At 41.3% G+C, this 18,535-nt stretch overlaps 1 protein-coding gene across 2 annotated transcripts; it reads left to right on the forward strand.

Moving 5' to 3' along the window:
- Positions 1-5,611: 5,611 nt before the first annotated feature.
- On the forward strand, positions 5,612-18,040 carry ak3 (adenylate kinase 3). 2 transcript variants are annotated; one of them, XM_003216562.4, is made up of 5 exons: positions 5,624-5,985; positions 10,075-10,194; positions 14,093-14,265; positions 15,083-15,201; positions 17,616-18,040. In XM_003216562.4, exons 1-5 carry the CDS (start codon positions 5,832-5,834, stop codon positions 17,713-17,715), a joined length of 666 nt encoding a protein of 221 aa, XP_003216610.1. In that variant the 5' UTR covers positions 5,624-5,831; the 3' UTR covers positions 17,716-18,040. The 2 variants fall into 2 exon arrangements, with proteins under 2 accessions (XP_008101545.1, XP_003216610.1); XM_008103338.3 differs by lacking the exon at positions 10,075-10,194 and having other exon boundaries at positions 5,612-5,985.
- The last annotated feature ends 495 nt before the right edge of the window (positions 18,041-18,535 follow it).

Below are 18,535 nucleotides of genomic sequence, written 5' to 3' on the forward strand. Positions count from 1 at the left end.
ATGTTGGGGGCAAGTGTGAATGTTGGAATTAATCACCTTGATTAGAATTGAAAAGCCTTGAAGCTTCAAAGCCTGGCCGATTCTTGCCTGGGGGAATCCTTTGTTGGAAGCTGTTAGCTGGCCCTGGTTGTTTTCTGTCTGGAATTCCTCTGTTTTCAGTGTTGTATTTTATTTACTGTCCTGATTTTAGAGTTTTTTTTAATATTCGAAGCCAGAGTATGTTCATTTTCATTTCAAGACAATCCAACAAATGCTACATTCAGCAAAGGACAAGAGGAATCCTTTCAGGAGTCCACCGTGTACTGTGCAGCTGTGGACAAGTCTCTATAGAGACCACCTATGTTTGAGCAGCATTGTCCAAACACGAATCAAGGAACATGAAAGGCACTGCAGATTAATTCAATCAGAGAAGTTGGTCATAGCAGAGCACTTGAGGAACCAACCTGGACACAGCAGATTATTTGAGAACACAAAAATGCTGGACCACTCTAACAACTACCATCTCAGACGACCAGAGAAGCCATTGAAATGCACAAGCATGTGGACAATTCCAACAGAAAGGAGGAAACCATGAAAATGAACAAAATCTGGCCACCAGTATTAAAAAAACTCTAAAATCAGGACAGTAAATAAAGAATAACACTCAGAGGACAGGGGAATTCCAGACAGGAAACAATCAGGGCCTCCTAACACCTCTCAACAAAAGATCCCCCAAACAGAAAGCAGCCAGGCTTTGAAGCTGCAAGGCCATTTAATGCCAATCAAGGTGGCCAATTACACCATTCACACTTGCCTCCAACAGACAAGAGGCTATCCCAGACGTTCCACAGATATATAAACTCAGTTTTCAACAGATCTCACGCCTTTGAGGATGCCTGCCATAGATTTGGGTTAAATGTCAGGAGTGAATGCTTTTGGAACATGGCCATACAACCCCGAAAACTCAAAGCAACCCAGTGGTTCCGCCTTCAACAATACATTGAATGCGAACTATTTTTGCCTTTCAAGTTCTTCTTGTGCCAATTTTTTTTGTCCCTCATTCCCTTCTAGAAAAGAGGATGTGGGGTTGCAGTCTTAGGCGGATAAGATATTCAGCAGTGGTCTCAAAAGCAAAAATAACCACTCGTGGGGTCAGCTGAGAAGTCTGCCAAACAAAGGTCTAATGTTATCAGCTTCCCACAATGGAAAGAAATCACTAGAGTGAGGCCCACTAACTGGCCATTTGGCACATGTTTGATCTGGTAAATGTTACAAAGAATGATCAGATGGAGATAATAAAATCTCAAAGCCTAATCTAAGCACAGTAAAAATAATTGAATTTCATGCTTCAGTGGCAGGCGGATGAAAAAGTCTCTTTATCTAAACTATATTTTCTTAGAATTTTTTTCTACCATGTCTGATTGCTAATATAGGCTCAGTGTCAAAGACTGCTTGAACATTTTCTATCTTAGAACTGCAACATTAATACAGTTCGACACCACTTAAACTACCATGGTTTTAATGTATGGAATAGTGCAGAGTCTGGTTTGTAAGGCAGTCAGCAGAGAAGTCTAAAGACCTTGTAAAACTACAGCTCTCGTGATTCCATAGCATTTAGTGTGTCAAACTGTCTTAATCCTACGATGTAGATGCACCCTCACCCATCCCTACAACAATGCTATCTTTCATGAAATTATCTGTTTTTGTTTTACACAAGGCTCTTGTTCTTTTGACAGTTGCATGATATATCAGAAATCATTTTCAGGCATAACAAAGGGAAATGTTTAACTTTTTTCCTGGCAGTAGTAAAAGATGTAATCATCTCGTGAAAGAAAGGTTCTATTTAGTGACACAGAAAGGAAAGAATAGAGATGGTTAAATGGCAGCAATACTCAGAAGGTTATTTTCCATTTACTTGCACATGTTTACTTTAATTATTTACTTGCACATGTTGCGTGGATAAATGTATGCTTTCATATGTGTGAGCAATGCAGGTAGATTATCCTGGAAATGACTGGGAATGTATATATTGCCTTTTAGATATTGCATATGCTCCAACATTTCCCAGATGAAAACTTGAACTGAGGACAAAAAGGGGAAATGAGGAGAGAAAATATTTAATATTTTAAAAGCAACCGAAAAGGTAATATTAGGATTAATCATAAGTATCCCAGAGTTGGATCTACACTGCCATATAATGCAGTTTGAAATTCACGATATGGTCAGTATAAACCTAAATAATGCAGTTTGCTACTACATTATATGGTCACTTCAGACCCATATAATGCAGTTAAAATTACATCATATGGTCAGTGCAAACCAATATAATGCAGCTTGGTACTGCATTATATTGTCACTGTAGACCAGGCATGGGCAAACCTTGGCCCTCCAGGTGTTTTGGACTTTAAGTCTAAAACACCTGGAGGGCCAAAATTTGCCCATTATGTGTTTATACTGACCAGACAATGAAGTTCCAAACATTATATGATGGTGTAGGTCCAGTCTAGGACAGAGTGTGACATTACTGAATTCCAGTTTCCAGAAGTATATCCAATATAGACCTTTAGACTGGGTCACAGTTTCTCCACCCCGTTATAGGGCTTTGTGTAAAGCAATAATGTTTTCTTTCACATATGTGAAGCGTCTGTCATACAGTTGGAAATTTTTCCAGTGGAACTGTAGCAAAATACAGTATAAAGACCAGTTGCTGTGCTAAATATCATGATTGGACTATCTGAAGATACTTCATAATATAGGTTTGGTATCCCTTATACTTAGGACCTGAATTGTTTTGGATTTTTAAATTTTCTTTGAAATTGTGGATTACTTGTATTTGCATACATGTACATAATCTTGGGAATGGGACCTAAGTCTAAACACAATATTCTTGTACACCTAATACATAGTGCTTGAAAGTAATGCTATGCAATATTTATACAATAAATAATTTTGTGCATGAAACAAAGTTTTGCACATTGAACCACCAAAGAGCAAAGATGTTCCTATTGCAGCCACATGTGTGGACAATTTTGGATTTCTGCGTATTTTGGACTTCCAGATAATGTACGTTTAACGTGTATTCTGAAAATGTTACTCTCCTTCTTGAGAAAAGGAAAACCCAACATTTAAAATATTTTTTATGATTAGTAATATTTGCCGCAGAAATTTAATCAAATCTACTATGTGTTCTAAAACCAACAACAAATAAAATAAAGTTTCAGAACAAAAGCAGTACCTGCATTTGAGCTAGTTGAAGGTGATAGTTGTGGAGAGGTATTTTTAAAAATAGCCTGATGAAAGGCAGAATGAATGACTTAGTGGTTGTGCTGGATTAAAGAGACACACAGAGGTTGCATAACTTTCCAAGTTTATTGCACCCCTGGCCGGAGACATGGTCAAAAATAGCAAACTGAAGCTGATGCTGCCAATTTCCCAATCTAATCAGTGGCTAAAGCTACAGTAACACTCCAGGCTGGAGCTTTGAAAGCAACCTGTAGAAGAGGCTGCACTCCACAAACAATTTATTACTATAATACTTTTGGTTGTATCGTAATTGGGAATACTAACTAGAATAAACCCAGTCCCTAGCTAGAACATGTAGGCTCAGTGGGACATGTAGACTTACTAGGACTGCATTCGGGGAGTCCACTCCAGCGAGAATTAGAAAGTGTATTTATGGCACTGACATGAATTGGACTACTCTGAATTAAACTGGGCCCTCCACAGTTGCAGGTTTGACCTTTATGGATTTGATTTTCCATGAATATGATTTAAAAGGTTTCTCTAGGTGACTTAGGGTGCATCTATACCAAGTGTGGGCAAACTTGCTGTGGTTTTTAACTAGGAATTTTTTAATCCTGTTTATATTTAATCCTGTTTAAATGTTTATATATTTGTATATTTTAAATGGTTATGCTGCATTGAGTCCCCCTTGGGGACAAAGTGGGGTATAAATAAATATAACAACAACAACAACCAATTTGGCCCTCCAGGTGTTTTGGACTTCAACTCCTACAATTCCTAACAGCCTACCGGTTGGGTTGCTATAAGCTTTTCGCATTATATGGCCATGTTCCAAAAGCATTATCTCCTGACATTTCACCCACATCTCTGGCAGGCATCCTCAGAGGTTGAGGGATCTCTTGGAAACTAGGCAAGTGAGGTTTATATATCGGTGGAATGTTCAGGGTGGGAGAAAGCACTCTTGTCTCTTGGAGGCAGGTGTGAATGTTGCAGTGGGAGGTGTTAGGTGACCTTGATTGTTTCCTGTCTGGAATTCTAGCTACCAGTATTAAAAAAAAAACCTCTAAAATTAGGACAGTAAATAAAGAACAACACTCTGAAAACAGGTGAATTCCAGACAGGAAACAATCAGGGCCAGCTAACACCTCCCAACAAAGCATTTCCCCAGGCAGGAATCAGCCAGGCTTTGAAGCCGCAAGCCTTTTCAATTCTAATCAAAGTGATTAATTCCATCATTCACACCTGCCTCCAACAGACAAGAGTTCTTTCTTCCACCCTGGACCTTCCACAGATAGATAAGCCTCACTTGCCTGGTTTCCAACATGCCTCACAACCTCTGAGGATGCCTGCCATAGATGTGGGCGAAACGTCAGGAGAGAATACTTCTGGAACATGGCCATACAGCCTGGAAAACATACAACAACCACTTCCCCAGTGTTTGGCACAGTGTCATGTATTTTCGGATGATGCGTGCCGATCCCAGTAAGGTGGCCTTTTGCAGGTGACAGATCGTAATTTTGTCAATGTTTATTGTTTCCAAATGCCGGCTGAGATGATGATGATGATGGTGATTATTATTATTATTATTATTATTATTATTATTATTATTATTATTATTATTATCATCATCATCATCATCATTACTTTTTCCTGCCAACCTAGCAGTTTGAAAATATGCCAATGTGAGTAGATTAATAGGTACCGCTCCGGCGGGAAGGTAACGGCGCTCCATGCAGTCATGCCGGCCACATGACCTTGGAGGTGTCTACGGACAACAATGGCTCTTCGTCTTAGAAATGGAGATGAGCACCAACTCCCAGAGGCAGACATGACTGGACTTAACGTCAGGGGGAACCTTTACCTTATCATTACTTTGTCCTCCAGGTGATTTGGACTTCAACTCCCACAGTTCCTAACAGCTTACTGGCTGTTAGAAATTGTGGGAGTTGCAGTCCAAAATATCTGAGGGGAGAGCCTACATCCCGGAAAACTCACAGCGACCCAGTGATTCCGGCCATGAAAGCTTTCGATAACACAGAAATAATAGTAATAATGATAACTTCGGCCCTCCAGGTGTTTTGGATTTCAACTCCCACAGTTCCGAATAGCCTACTGGCTGATAGAAATTGTGGGAGTTGCAGTCCAAAGTTTGCCATGCCTGATCTATACTGTAGAGCAGTGGTTCCCAACCTTTGGTCTTCCGGGTTCTTGAGACTTCATCTCCCAGAAGCCCCAGCCTGTTCGGCCAACAGTGAGGAATTCTGGGGGATGGAGTCCAAAAGACTGGGCGCAATAAAGGCTGGTACAAAAGGAGACCAATTTAACTGCCATGTGTCAGTGCTGTGCTCTCCGAGGAGTGGTAGTTTTACAGCGTGTTTATTCTCCTCTGTAAAATTACAAAGCCCAGGATTCCACAGCAGTTCAAAGCAGGTTCAAAACTGCAGCGTTAGAGGCCTGCTTTGCCTTTGGGGGCGTGGCCAGAGGCAGGGGAGGCGTTCCCAGGTCAATGCGGGGCCGAGCCGGGAAAGGGAGAGGCGCTGCTTGGGCTTCTTCCCGCTTTCTCTCCTGCTAAACGGAGGTCTGCTTTGGACCCAGGCGGCGCTCCGGCGATGGCGGCGGCGAGGCTGAGGCTGCTGCGGGCGGTGATCATGGGCCCCCCGGGCTCCGGGAAAGGCACCATCTCCGGCCGCATCGTCCAGCACTTCGCCCTGAAGCACCTCTCCAGCGGGGACCTCCTCCGGGAGAACATGAACAGGAAGACTGGTGAGGAGGAGGAGAGAGATTCAGGGTACCTCGACCAGGCATGGGCCAACTTGGGCCCTCCAGGTGTTTTGGACTCCAACTCCCACCATTCCTCACAGCCTCAGTCCCCTTCCTTTTGCCCCTCGGCCGCTTAAGCGGCCGAGGGGCAAAAGGAAAGGGCCTGAGGCTGTGAGGAATGGTGGGAGTTGGAGTCCAAAACACCTGGAAGGCCCAAGTTGGCCCATGCCTGGTGCAAGCTGTCAAAGCACAGATGTGACATAGCACATTCATTTCGATATAAATAAAATCGATGTGTTTCCAACCAGTTGCCAGTTAAAGGCCTCTAAATCAGAGCTTTCCAAACTCTATGCTGTGACACATTTGTGTGTCGGCTGCAATGTGTAGCTGTGTTGCGCAAATGTAGCAAGTACCATATGTGACTTGTCCAGGTCCCTTGAGTGCTACCCCTACTGCCATCCATCACCACTGGGAATCTACCCAATTAACTTTGTGGGTTAATTGAACACTGTAAAAAAAGGTAAAGGTTTTCCCCTGACGTTAAGTCCAGTCATGTCTGACTCTGGGGGTTGGTGCTCATCTCCATTTCTAAGCCGAAGAGCCGGCGTTGTCCGTAGACACCTCCAAGGTCACGTGGCCGGCATGACTGCATGGAGCGCTGTTACCTTCCCCCCGGAGCGATACCTATTGATCTACTCACATTGGCATGCTTTCGAACTGCTATGTTGGCAGAAGCTGGAGCTAACAGCGGGCGCTCACTCCACTCCTGGGATTTGAACCTGCGACCTTTCGGTCTGCAAGTTCAGCAGCTCAGCGCTTTAACACACTTCGCCACCGGGGCTCCCATTGAACACTCTACTGTCATAGAAAACAGAAGTGCACACGTTGCTAGACTGCAACTCCCTCCAGTGATGGGTTCAAATTTGTACACCTAGGGTGTACAGAAGCGTCAGGTGCAATAATGATGAATAGACCAATCGTCTCTTTGATAGTCAAGAATACCAATGGGAACTTCAGAAGTACTGTACCATATATTTGGGTTGCTCTGAGTTTTCTGGGCTGTATGGCTATGTTCCAGAAGCATTTTCTCCTGACGTTTCACCCACATCTATGGCAGCTATCCACAGAGGTTGTGAGGTCTGTTGGAAACTAGGCAAATGGGTTTTATATCTGTGGAATGTCCACAGAAAGGAGGAAACAATTAAAACGAACAAAATCTGGCTACCAGTATTAAAAAAAACCCTCTAGAATCAGGACAATAAATAAAGAACAACACTCAGAAAACAGGGGAATTCCGGACAGGAAACAATCAGGGTCAGCTAACACCTCCCAACAAAGGATTCCCCCAGGCAGCAAGCAGCCAGGCTTTGAAGCTGCAAGGGTATTCAATGCTAACCAAGATGGTCCCAAACAGACAATAGTTCTTTCTCCCTCCCTAGACATTCCATAGATATATACTGTAAACTTCACTTGCCTGGTTTCCAACAGACCTCACAACCTCTGAGGATGCCTGCCATAGATGCAGGCAAAACATCAGGAGATAATGCTTCTGGAACATGGCCATACAGCCCGGAAAACTCACAGCAGCCCAGTGATTCCGGCCATGAAAACTTGACCATATATTTGTAAGGCACAGTGAGAAACCTCTGAGTCTATGTGAAATAAGCAATAAATCATATATTTTCAAAAATATAAATGAAAGGTTTTCATGAGATATGCAGTGTCCCCATACATTTTATTGTAATTTATGTATGTATCCGTATCTCTTATAAGTTTTGGTTTAATCTCCAGTTTGCTTGTAAAACAGAATTACTCTGTCATAAAATTATGCATGCCTAACAAAATTACTATGTCACCAACATGAAATGTCTGGAAAACACCACTTTAGAAGCTTACACACTGTTGTTGCTAGTGTTGTGTGCCTTGAAATCATTTCCAAGTTGAGGTGATGAATGTGAACCAATCACAGGATCTTTCTGGGGCTGGGATTGGGGCTGACTCAACCAAGGTCACTCAGTGGGTTTCCGTGGCTGAATGGGGAATTGAATTCTGGTCTAAAGAATCATAGTACAACAGACTACTACACCACATCAACCAAGTGCCAGCTAAATGCCTCGAGAACAGGCATAGGCAAACTTTGATCTTTCAATTGTTTTGGACTTCAAATTTCACAATTCCTAACAGCCTGTAGGAGGGCCGAAGTTTGTCCGTGCCTGCTCTAAAAGCATACACTGTAGCTTTATACATTTCTATGTGCCTTACAAATATATGGTACTTCTGAAGTTCCCATTGGTATTTTTGACTATCAAAGGAAGGATTAATCTATTCATCATTATCGCACCTGACTCTTCTGTTAGGCATCTAAATTTGAACCCATGACTGGAGGAAGTTGCAGTCCACTCATGTTTTCTGTGACAGTATGGTGTTTAAGTAACCCACAAAGCCACATTTTCCAGGCTTGCTGCTGGGTAGATACCCAGTGGTGATGGATGGCAGTGGGGGAAGCACTCAAGGGACCTGGGCAAGTCACATACTCTCAGCCCATAGAAACCTTGTGGTTTGCCAGAAGTCAGAAATGACTTGAAATGACACACAACAATCTCAAGCAACATTTGAAGGGCCACACTTATCAATCCTTATTTTGTACTCTATTTTATCTGTGTGATGTAGAAATGGCACATAGTCATCCATGACTTTTGAAGATTTGATTTCTTATGGATTTGTCTAAAAAGTTATTTCTAAGACCTTTAGGATGACACTGTGGTCAACTTCTTTCAGTTGCAGCAGAGGACCTAGAGATTTCCAAGTAGAAACACCACTTTAGGAATATCTAGGTCCTTCAGTGTACTTCTGTAGTCAGCTTCCAGAGAAAGTCAACCATGATGGAGTCATGTGGGAAGACCTAAAAATTCCTAGAGGTGTTCTCTCAAGTAACTAATAGCAATATTTGGTGGTTTTTCACTTCCACAGGGTTTTTGTGCCCCTAACCCCAGGAGGGCTGACTCTACCAGAATTTGGAAACTTGCGAGTAAAGATTTACATTGCCCTTTGGCTTGCTCCCTCACCTTGTTACCTCCTCACACAGAGCTGAATCAGAAGCACCTAACTGGCTTAAACACACATTGCAACACTCATAGGCTCCTCTAGGTTAAACATTTATTTACCTTGCCACTTGGAAGCTTGGGCTATATGACATACCCTTTGCTGCTCCCAGTGTATGTTGTCATTTTAGAAAACTGTGTTAAACAATTGCAATAAACTATCCTGGATTTTTAAAAAATGTATTGTTAAAGTATTGGTGTTAACGGTTACAATCCTAGGAGTTTCGAATGGAAATAGAACATGATTAAGAGCAATTCTTAATGCAATGAGAAAGGTAGAAAATGAAAAAGTCACAACAGGGACAGTATTAAGTTGTTTGCAAAGGTATTGATATGGGTCCCTTTTGTGTGCTGGCTGGAGATGTCCACGTGTAAAAATAAAATCAGAAGTCTTCTTTGTCCCTGAATTCTGTGCAGTTGTGTTTGGAAGCAGAGTCCCACTGAGCTCAATGGGACATTTCCAAATAAGATGGTCTTTCTATCCACAGAAATATATTAGGATATTCCAGTGCTTGCTGTCAAGGGGAGTCTGGAAGTTCCAGTCCAAAAAGTTAGTTTTCCAAACTCATGAGAGTATCACACACTGTGTCCTCACCTCCCTTCAGCTCTTTAAAAGGACGGGGAAAGTTCCACATCATGCTGCTCTATTTGAATGCATTTGAAAGAAGTCCTTCTCAAAATGCTGAAGGATGAAGAATGGATACTCTGGCATTTCTTTAATTATGGTGTGTGGTCTTGTTTTGCCTGCCCTTCAGTGCTTTGTGAACAGTTTTCTGCTGAATGTTTTGTGCACAGACCAGGATTGCCATTTGACTTACTTTACAGCCAAGCTCTAACTGTCTTGAAAATGATAAATCTTCCCGGATTTCTTTGTCTCTTGACCAGAAATACTAAGTGAAAAGCAGGGCATTCAAAACATATAACTGTATTTGTGAATGTTGTGTAATTCCATGTAGGATTATTTTTGTCGGTTTCTTCTTTGCTTTCTTAGAAATTGGAATAATTGCTAAGTCATATATAGATCAAGGACAGCTGATTCCTGATGACATTATGACACAACTGATGTTAAATGAGCTGAAATCTCTAGAAAAGAACAACTTACTACTGGATGGTGAGTGTTTTATTTCAACTCAATGATCTACTAAGGAAGTGGTTCTCAACCTGTTCGTCCTCAGGTGTTTTGGCCTACAACTCCCAGAAATCCCAGCCAGTTTACCAGCTGTTAGGATTTCTGGGAGTTGAAGACCAAAACATCTGGGGGCCCACAGGTTGAGAACCACTGTACTAAGGTAATGTTTTGACAGCAGGTTAAACCTCTGAGCTGCTGAATTTGCTGACCAAAAGGTCAGCGGTTCGAATCTGGGGAGCGGGTAGAGCTCCTGCTGTTAGCCCTGGCCTCTGCCAACCTAGCAGTTTGAAAACATGCAAATGTGAGTAGATCAATAGGTACCTTCTGGCGGGAAGGTAACGGTGCTCCATGCAGTCATGCCGGCCACCTGACCTTGGAGGTGTCTATGAACAATGCCTGCTCTTCTGCTTAGAAATGGAAATGAGCACCATCCCCCAAAGTCGGACATGACTAGACTTAATGTCAGGGGAAAACATTTACCTTTACCTTACTGTTGTTGTGTGCCTTCAAGTCATTTCTACTGATGGCAACCCTAAGGCAAGGGTTTTATTGCCAAGATTTGTTCAGAAGAGGTTTGCCATTATGGTGATTTCAAAGATAAAAGCTGGAGGTAAAATGGAGAAAAAACAGAAGTAACGAAGAAAAAACCATAAATTAAAAGTTATTTTTGATCACAAAATATTTCCTAAAAGTTGTTGGTACCCCTAAGCAAATACTGAGATTCCAAGAAAGTAAGAACCACTGTAGAACAAAGCCCTGTTCCAGAATAGGAAGAAATTAGTGAGGAGACAATAGAGAATGTCAACAAAACTACAAACAGTGTGGAAATATGGAAAATCAAAGAAGAATTGAATTGGCTAGATTCAAGAAGGAAATTGAAAAAGGGAGGCTTGATAGAGAAGGAAACTTTTTGAGAGCAGACAAAGAACAAGAGTTAAGCTAACGGGAATTAAGAGAAAAAGACAGAGGACTCATAAGTTAGAGACCTATAATATGAAATTGAAAGAACTGAAGTTAATCAATTTGATTCCAAAGGAGTCTAACTATTAATGGTTCCCCTTGCATGGATGTAAGCTGGTTTCCTAAATATGGATCCCGTTAAGTTTCATTTGGTTTCAGCATTTTCTAACTGGATCTTGAATCCTCAGTGTAGGTTGTAAGAGACACTTAACCCTCAATCTTGGGAAGGAAAACACAACAATTCAGATATTCACACTATACCACAGCTGTATTAAATGAGGAATAATGTGTTCTCTCCAAGCTCCTGATATTTATTGAGTTGAATCTCTTGGAAAAGAAACCTTTGAGGATATGTGGATCTTCCTGAACTACAAGTCAAGATGAGATAGTCCAGGAGGTAGGCAGCACAGAGATGGGAAAAAATTCTTTCAGGGCAACATGGGTGTCATAGTTCAAAACCAGCCAACCAGTGAAATCTTCACTGTTACTTTATATGGTGGAAGGGAATTATTTTAATAGGGAGGATCATTCAACACTAACCTGCAGTCTAAAATAGTACAGCCAAATCTGAGTTAAATTGAGTACTTCCGATAATAGGCCCTCTGCTGCAGTCATAATGGTTGTCATCACTATCATACGCAACACATCTGATCCTCTAACTGCAATCAGAAGCTACATGTTTATACTAAGAAGTACCTCCCAAGGTCTCTTCAGTTAAACCATGATTGACAAAAATATTAGCAATTAGAGGTTTAGTATCCCTTATCTTAAAAACTTGGAACCAGAAGTGTTTGGGATTTCAGTTTTTATAAATTTTGAAATACTTGTACAGTTGACCCTCCACATTAGTGGGTTTCACTTTAGCAGATTTTATTACTACCTTCCTTCTGCCCTAGACTGATACAGAGCTGGTGATGTCATTTTCCTGTTTCTTCTCTCAGTCATCTTCCAAGGAAGACAGGTCATCTTGGTTTTCTTCCAATAGCAGGAGATATGTGTGGCTTCTGACCTCTTCACGTTATCAGACTGCTTTCTGCTGGGAACTGAGTCAAGCAATTGTCACCTCTTGCTTTACTCTTGAGATTTCACTTGTAGGAGGAACGAACTCATACCCTCCCATTCACCCTTTCAATCTTCTAGGCAAATATGAGCATGAAAAATGGGTTTTCAGCCAACATTGTGGCAGGGATGGTAAAGGTGGTCCAGCCCCTGAGTGGTTTGGGTTTTGGTAACAATTCCTCACTTTTGGAAGTTGTCTGCCAATAACAACAACAACAACTTTATTTTTGTATCCCACCCCATCTCCCCGAAGGGACCCAGGGCGGCTCACATGGGGACCAAGTCCAAAATACACCACAAAATACAACAACAAGGAACATTTAAAACATATAAACATATAAAATCAATAAAAATTTACTCACAATAACCAATAGCCTTCTAGGTGCAGTGAGCACCCTTATTTTGTATCAGTGCTGTTGAAAGTGGTGCTTCATGGATGGGCACTGCTTGCTGAGCCATCAGCTGCCAGGCTATGAAATTTTTCAGGAAAGAAAAAAATCAATAGGCACAGTGGCTCCCTTTCTCTCATTTTTAGCTGGTGATTGATGGTGCTTGGGCTCTAAAACTGCTGCCCTCCATATATATGTGTGTGTGTGTGTGTGTGTGTGTGTGTGTGTGTGTGTGTGTCAGGAGCAACCAGAGTTGCTTCTGGAGTGAGAGAATTGGCTGTCTGCAAGGACGTTGCCCAGGGGACGCCCGGATGTTTTGATGTTTTACCATCCTTGTGGGAGACTTCTCTCATGTCCCCGCATGGAGCTGGAGCTGATAGAGGGAGCTCATCTGTGCTCTCCCTGGGTGGGATTCCAACCTGGCACCTTTCAGGTCAGTAACCCAACCTTCAAGTCACAAGGCTTTTATCCCCTAGGCCACCGGAGGCTCGCCCCCCCCCCCCCCCCAATATATGAAATGGTGTAATAAATCATTATGGTATACATGATATACTCAATAAGAATTCTCTTCATCAGATAATGCCATCATCGTGATAACTGGAAGTGAAAAGGAAGACCAAAAAAAAAAAAGAGAAAGAGGGATCAATGGGTATCTGAGGAAGTATTTTATCTGGGGACATTAGTCTTGAGAACCCAATTGAAAATGAGCTGAATACAGACATTCTTGACTTTCAAAAGTTTTACTGTGATCTGGGAGGATTATGAGCTCCTTTTGGGTAGCATTGTGTGGTTTGAAATGGTGGGAGGTGTTTACTTTCAGTCTGATGGGATGAACTGCAGTGGCGCAATGGGTTAAATTCTTGTGCCGGCTGGACTGTTGATCTGAAGCTTGGGTTGCTGACCTGAAGGTTGCTGGTTAGAATCCACAAGACGGGGTGAGCTCCCATTTGTCAGGTCTAGCTTGTGGGGGCATGAAAGAAGCCTCCCAGTAGGATGGTAACACATCTGGGCATCCCCTGGGCAACATCTCTGTAGATGGCCAATTTTCTCACACCAGAAACAGCTTGCAGTATGTTCTCAAGTTGTTTCTGACACGATTAAAAAAAGTTCTGTTGGGGAAAGGGAGCAATTTAAACCTTCAGCTATGCCTACCTATGAAGGTCTGAAATCATCCTGTAGCCATGGTGGCAGAAGGACTATGGGAACTGTCCAAAAAGTTATCTTTCCCTGGCTTCTATCACTCTGCATAAGTATATTTCAACAGAGCAAATGTCGCTAGCAGGCCAAACTATGTATTACAGGGGAAAGTGGCTTTATGAGAGGATCCCATCTTTTAAAACACTGGTAGGAAGCATAGCATTTCTCACTATTGGTTATGCTGGCTTGAGCTGATGGGACTTGAAGTCTAGTGACACCCTAAGGGCTGATTTTAGACCTATTTGTCTTTACAATAACGCCTTTTTCATTTACAGGCTTCCCCAGGACTGTTCCACAAGCGGAAGCTCTTGATAAAGTGTGCCCAATAGACACTGTGATTGACTTGGATGTGCCTTTTGAGACTATCCAACAACGCCTAACTGCACGCTGGATCCATCCTAATAGCGGCAGGGTTTATAACCTTGAGTTCAACCCTCCCAAAGTTTCTGTAAGTAACATCTGTCTCTAGGGTATCTGTAACGAAACAAGTTTTTCTCTCATTATACAAGACAGTATTATTTCTAAGAAAGGGAAGATGGCAAAGAATATAAAAAGAATTCAACTGTTCAAAATTTAAGAGAGGGCCAGCTGGAGGAGACAAGGATAGGATCAAAACTGGGATGTAGTTGGAAGGTGAGGAGGTAGAGAAAGTTGAGTTAGAAGTTCAGTGGATATATATTGATATTATTAGTGGTTTGAACCTTTTGTTTTATGCAATCTTTCATTTTTGCATCTCTCTCTCTGAGTACTGTTGTTTTAAGGGTTTTTGGGAGGAGACAGTAATGCAAATTACAACCCAACAGAGACGATATTTCACTTGTCTAGCACTATAGTCATCCTAGGGCTCATCACTAAACTCAGGGAGTGGTTTAAAGATTGTCTAGGGCAAGGTGAGTAAGAAAAGGCCAAGAGTTGTTGCCTGAGCAAGCAACCTGGAAAGGGAACCTGCCACACTTACAAACACATGCATAAGCAAACCTTTGTGTGGTGAATAGATGTATACAGATATAAGTTGAATGATACTGTATCTTGATTTCAGAAATATTTCATATAATGAATAGCTGCAATAGTATATCCTGTGGCGAAATACAAGAAAGACTACTTTACGCGACAACTACCTCATCTGTCCTACATGGAAAGGAAAAGTTTCAGATTGTATTATGCATTGTAACAGAATTCCCAGATGGGTCAAAACAATGCCTTTCACAATGAGAATGGATAGGAAAGTTGCATTATGTCTGTCTTTTACCATTCACTATGCTTAGGGTGTGGATGATGATACAGGAGAGTCTCTCATTCAGCGTGATGATGACAAACCAGAAACTGTTATGAAGCGGTTGAAATCTTATGAAGCACAAACCAGACCGGTCCTGCAATATTATCGGTAAGTTCCTTCTGTTTCAGAATTCATTCACTTCTCTAGCATTTTTCTCTTTAAAATTTTGACAGCTGCTCAAAGCTGTCTGTTGGATCCAAACAAAACAGAGGGGGAAGCATGGCACCTGTATAAACCTTCCCTCCATTGTTGGAAGACATGAATGAAAGGGTGCAGTTGCACTTACATTCTGCATGTGGGCTTTCTTTAGGCACCTGGTTGGGAACAGAATACGGGGCTTGATAGGCCTTTGAGCCCGTCTAAGCCAGTTGTTAGAGAATTAGTAAAGTAGGTTAAGCAGAGTTGCTTGGCTGAAGTTTCACAAGATTTCATGGCTAAACATGGACTCTGAACTATGATCCTTCATGTCCAAGCCCCGTCTGGTAGCCTCACCATGAGAAATAAGAGTTTGAGGTCTCACCTTCACACTCTTGTTTGTCAACAGTTCCCAAATTCCTACCCACTGATATTACTACTGACCTCCTTCCTTTATGACTGATTCTTTCAAGTAGAATTGTCTAGTCCAGTACTGGCATTCTTCCTTCCTGTATAACTCATTTTGCAGGCTTATGAAGGGTTGAGATTCTATTACACACTACTTTGGGAGTACCGATGAGAACAAAAACTACTTCAAATTAATACTTCCCTTTCATTTTGATGTACTTCTCAAAGTTAAGAGGCAAATATAATAATAATAATAATAATAATAATAATAATAATAATAATAATAATAATAATAATAAAACTTTATTTGTATTCCGCCTTATCTCCCCAGGGGACTCAGGGCAGATTTCAACATACAATAGCAAACATTCAATGCCTCCGTAAACAAACAAATACTGACATAAAAATCCCAGAGAAACCCCGCATATAAAAATAACATTAAAACGTAACATCAATTTAAAGTCTAACATCAGTAAATTAAACCTAAAATCAATAAATTAAACTACATGTAGTCAAACAAAATTATATAAAAACATCAAATCCAAACAAACATCCACATTAATTTATAACAGCCAACTAGAGTTCACAGTGTGGGTTGGTTATGTTGTCAAACGATGACCATTGGGCTGGTGTGGACTAAGAAGGTCCAAATACGATATAGTTCTCAGCCAAGGGCCTGGTAGTGATCTCTCTTTATCTAATCCTCCTCCTCTTCATATTCTAGTGAGCATAAATAGGTCTTCAGTTGTTTTTTGAAGAGGAGGAGGGAGGGGGGCAGCTTTATTTCTTTAGGGAGTGAGTTCCAGAGGTGGGGGCGACCACGGAGAAGGCCCTCTCTCGTTCCCACAAGCTGTATTTGAGATGGGGGTGGGACCAAGAGCAGGGCCTCCTCTGCTGACCGCAGTACCTGGGCTGGTTTGTAAGAGGAGATGCATTCAGTTAAATAGCCTGGACCCGAGCCATTTAGGGCTTTAAAGGTAATGGCCAGCACTTTGTATTTAGCCTGGAAGTGGACTGGCAGCCAGTGGAGCTGCCGCAACATGGGAGTGGATCTCTCCCTGTACGGGGCTCCTGTTAGTAATCTGGCTGCCGATCTCTGAACCAGTTGAAGTTTCCGAACTATCTTCAAAGGCAGCCCCACGTAGAGAGCGTTGCAATAGTCCAAACGGGATGTGACTAACGCATGAACTACCATGGCCAGATCTGGTGTCTCAAGGTATGGGTGCAGCTGTCCATTTCTCTGAGGAGAAAGGATTTGGGAACAGAACAAAACTATAGAATAATGGTGGGAGAAGTTATACATATGGAATGAGTGCCTCTTTCTGAGCTCTTCACAAAAGTTGGTTGTCTTTTGTGGAACAGGATATATTACAATCAGGATATCTTTAACATGCAGGTTGTCCATTTTCATGTTCTGGCTGCTCCATTCTGTAAATCTCAAAACAATTATTCATGCAGTAGCAGCCAAATTATAACTTGATAAACGGGATAGGGAGGCAGCTTACTCTGACGCATCTTCCTTATAAAACACTACTATAATGGAGATGGAGACTGTGGTTTCTAGATGTTGTTGGATTTGGGACTTCAACTCCCATCAGCCCACCTAGTGTCACCAGTGATCAAGTGTCTCCATTAGCAGAGCTTTACTGTGTTTTCAAATGTGTCAAGTGAGGAATCTTGATACAAAACTCAGCATTGAAAATAATGTGACAGCCTGAGGAAGTTATGATGTTGGAAAAATCGAATGAAAGGGAAGAAATGAAATACAAAATCCGAGAACTTAAAGATGGGTGTGCCCTTACATGCACTTGTCAGCAAAATGATGTAAAAATGAAAATTCATGATGATTTTTGTTTGTTTTTTCTTTTTGATCTCCTGGGAAGGTAGTCCTCTTACTGCCCTATCAAGAGGTCTGGACCTTAAAAATGAGAACTATCCATAAGCAAATATAACTGATTTGTCTCTTGTCTCCTCTGTAGCCAAAAAGGGGTGCTAAAATCCTTTGCTGGGACAGAAACCAACAAAATCTGGCCACATGTTCATAGATTCCTCCAAACGAAGCTGCCTGAAATCGGTTAGAATGAAGCTGCTAATATCAATGAAGCACTATTACTGTACTGAGAAATGGAAGCTACTGGCATATGGCTAAGCTTTTATAAATGTGATTTTGTAATTATTGCTGGAATTTTCTAACAGTTACTGAAATAATGAAGTATGTAAAGAAATCCTCTGCGCAATGTGCCATACTAATGAACATTTAACTGAATTGCCCACATTTCAACTCTTATCTCATAATCTCATGTTTCTCTTCTATTAAATTGACGGTCAAGTGCTATTTTTATATTAGATGTACTGGTATTTTGTAAAATTAATTTAATATTAAACTGATTTTCAATAAAATCCACCTCAAGTGTCTATAAATATTAATGCACAAGTAACAATGAAGATTTAAATACTTAATTTCTGCCTTGCCTACCCTTCAAATGTCTGTAAGTGCTGGAGTGTTCAGTTTTTATGACAGCAGAGATTACGACCCTTCAGATGTTGTTGGACTCCCAGTAAGGAATGGTGAGGAATAGTAGCAATTCATTATCATCTGAAAGACTCCATGTTCCTTACCCATAGTGTAGCCCATTCTATTTTAATTCAGTATAGATAGTAACGTCGCTGTAGGGTTCTCCTCTGTAAAAGCTGCTATGAGCTAATTATTCTTTATATATATGTCCCTTTAAATTTTCAGAGGTCAGGCTAGAGAACATTGTTCTGAGCTTGTTAAAGACAACCAAATGTGGATGCATAAGATATTGGCAGATCCACTTCTAAATGGGATGGTTACAGTCAAATACAATGTTTTCTTAATTCCATGGTTTGAAAAGCTCCTTGTCATATCCAAAATGAA

This window comes from Anolis carolinensis, chromosome 2, assembly GCF_035594765.1.
Source record: "Anolis carolinensis isolate JA03-04 chromosome 2, rAnoCar3.1.pri, whole genome shotgun sequence".
Lineage (NCBI taxonomy): Eukaryota > Metazoa > Chordata > Lepidosauria > Squamata > Dactyloidae > Anolis > Anolis carolinensis.

What these genes read in the sequence shown, in the direction of transcription:
- ak3 (XM_003216562.4), top strand. Translation starts at nt 5,832, where the DNA reads ATGGCGGCGGCGAGGCTGAGGCTGCTGCGGGCGGTGATCATGGGCCCC. An exon ending in TCAACCCTCCCAAAGTTTCT is followed by an intron (nt 14,266 to 15,082) that starts GTAAGTAACATC and finishes CACTATGCTTAG; the next exon opens with GGTGTGGATGATGATACAGG. An exon ending in CCGGTCCTGCAATATTATCG is followed by an intron (nt 15,202 to 17,615) that starts GTAAGTTCCTTC and finishes TCTCCTCTGTAG; the next exon opens with CCAAAAAGGGGTGCTAAAAT.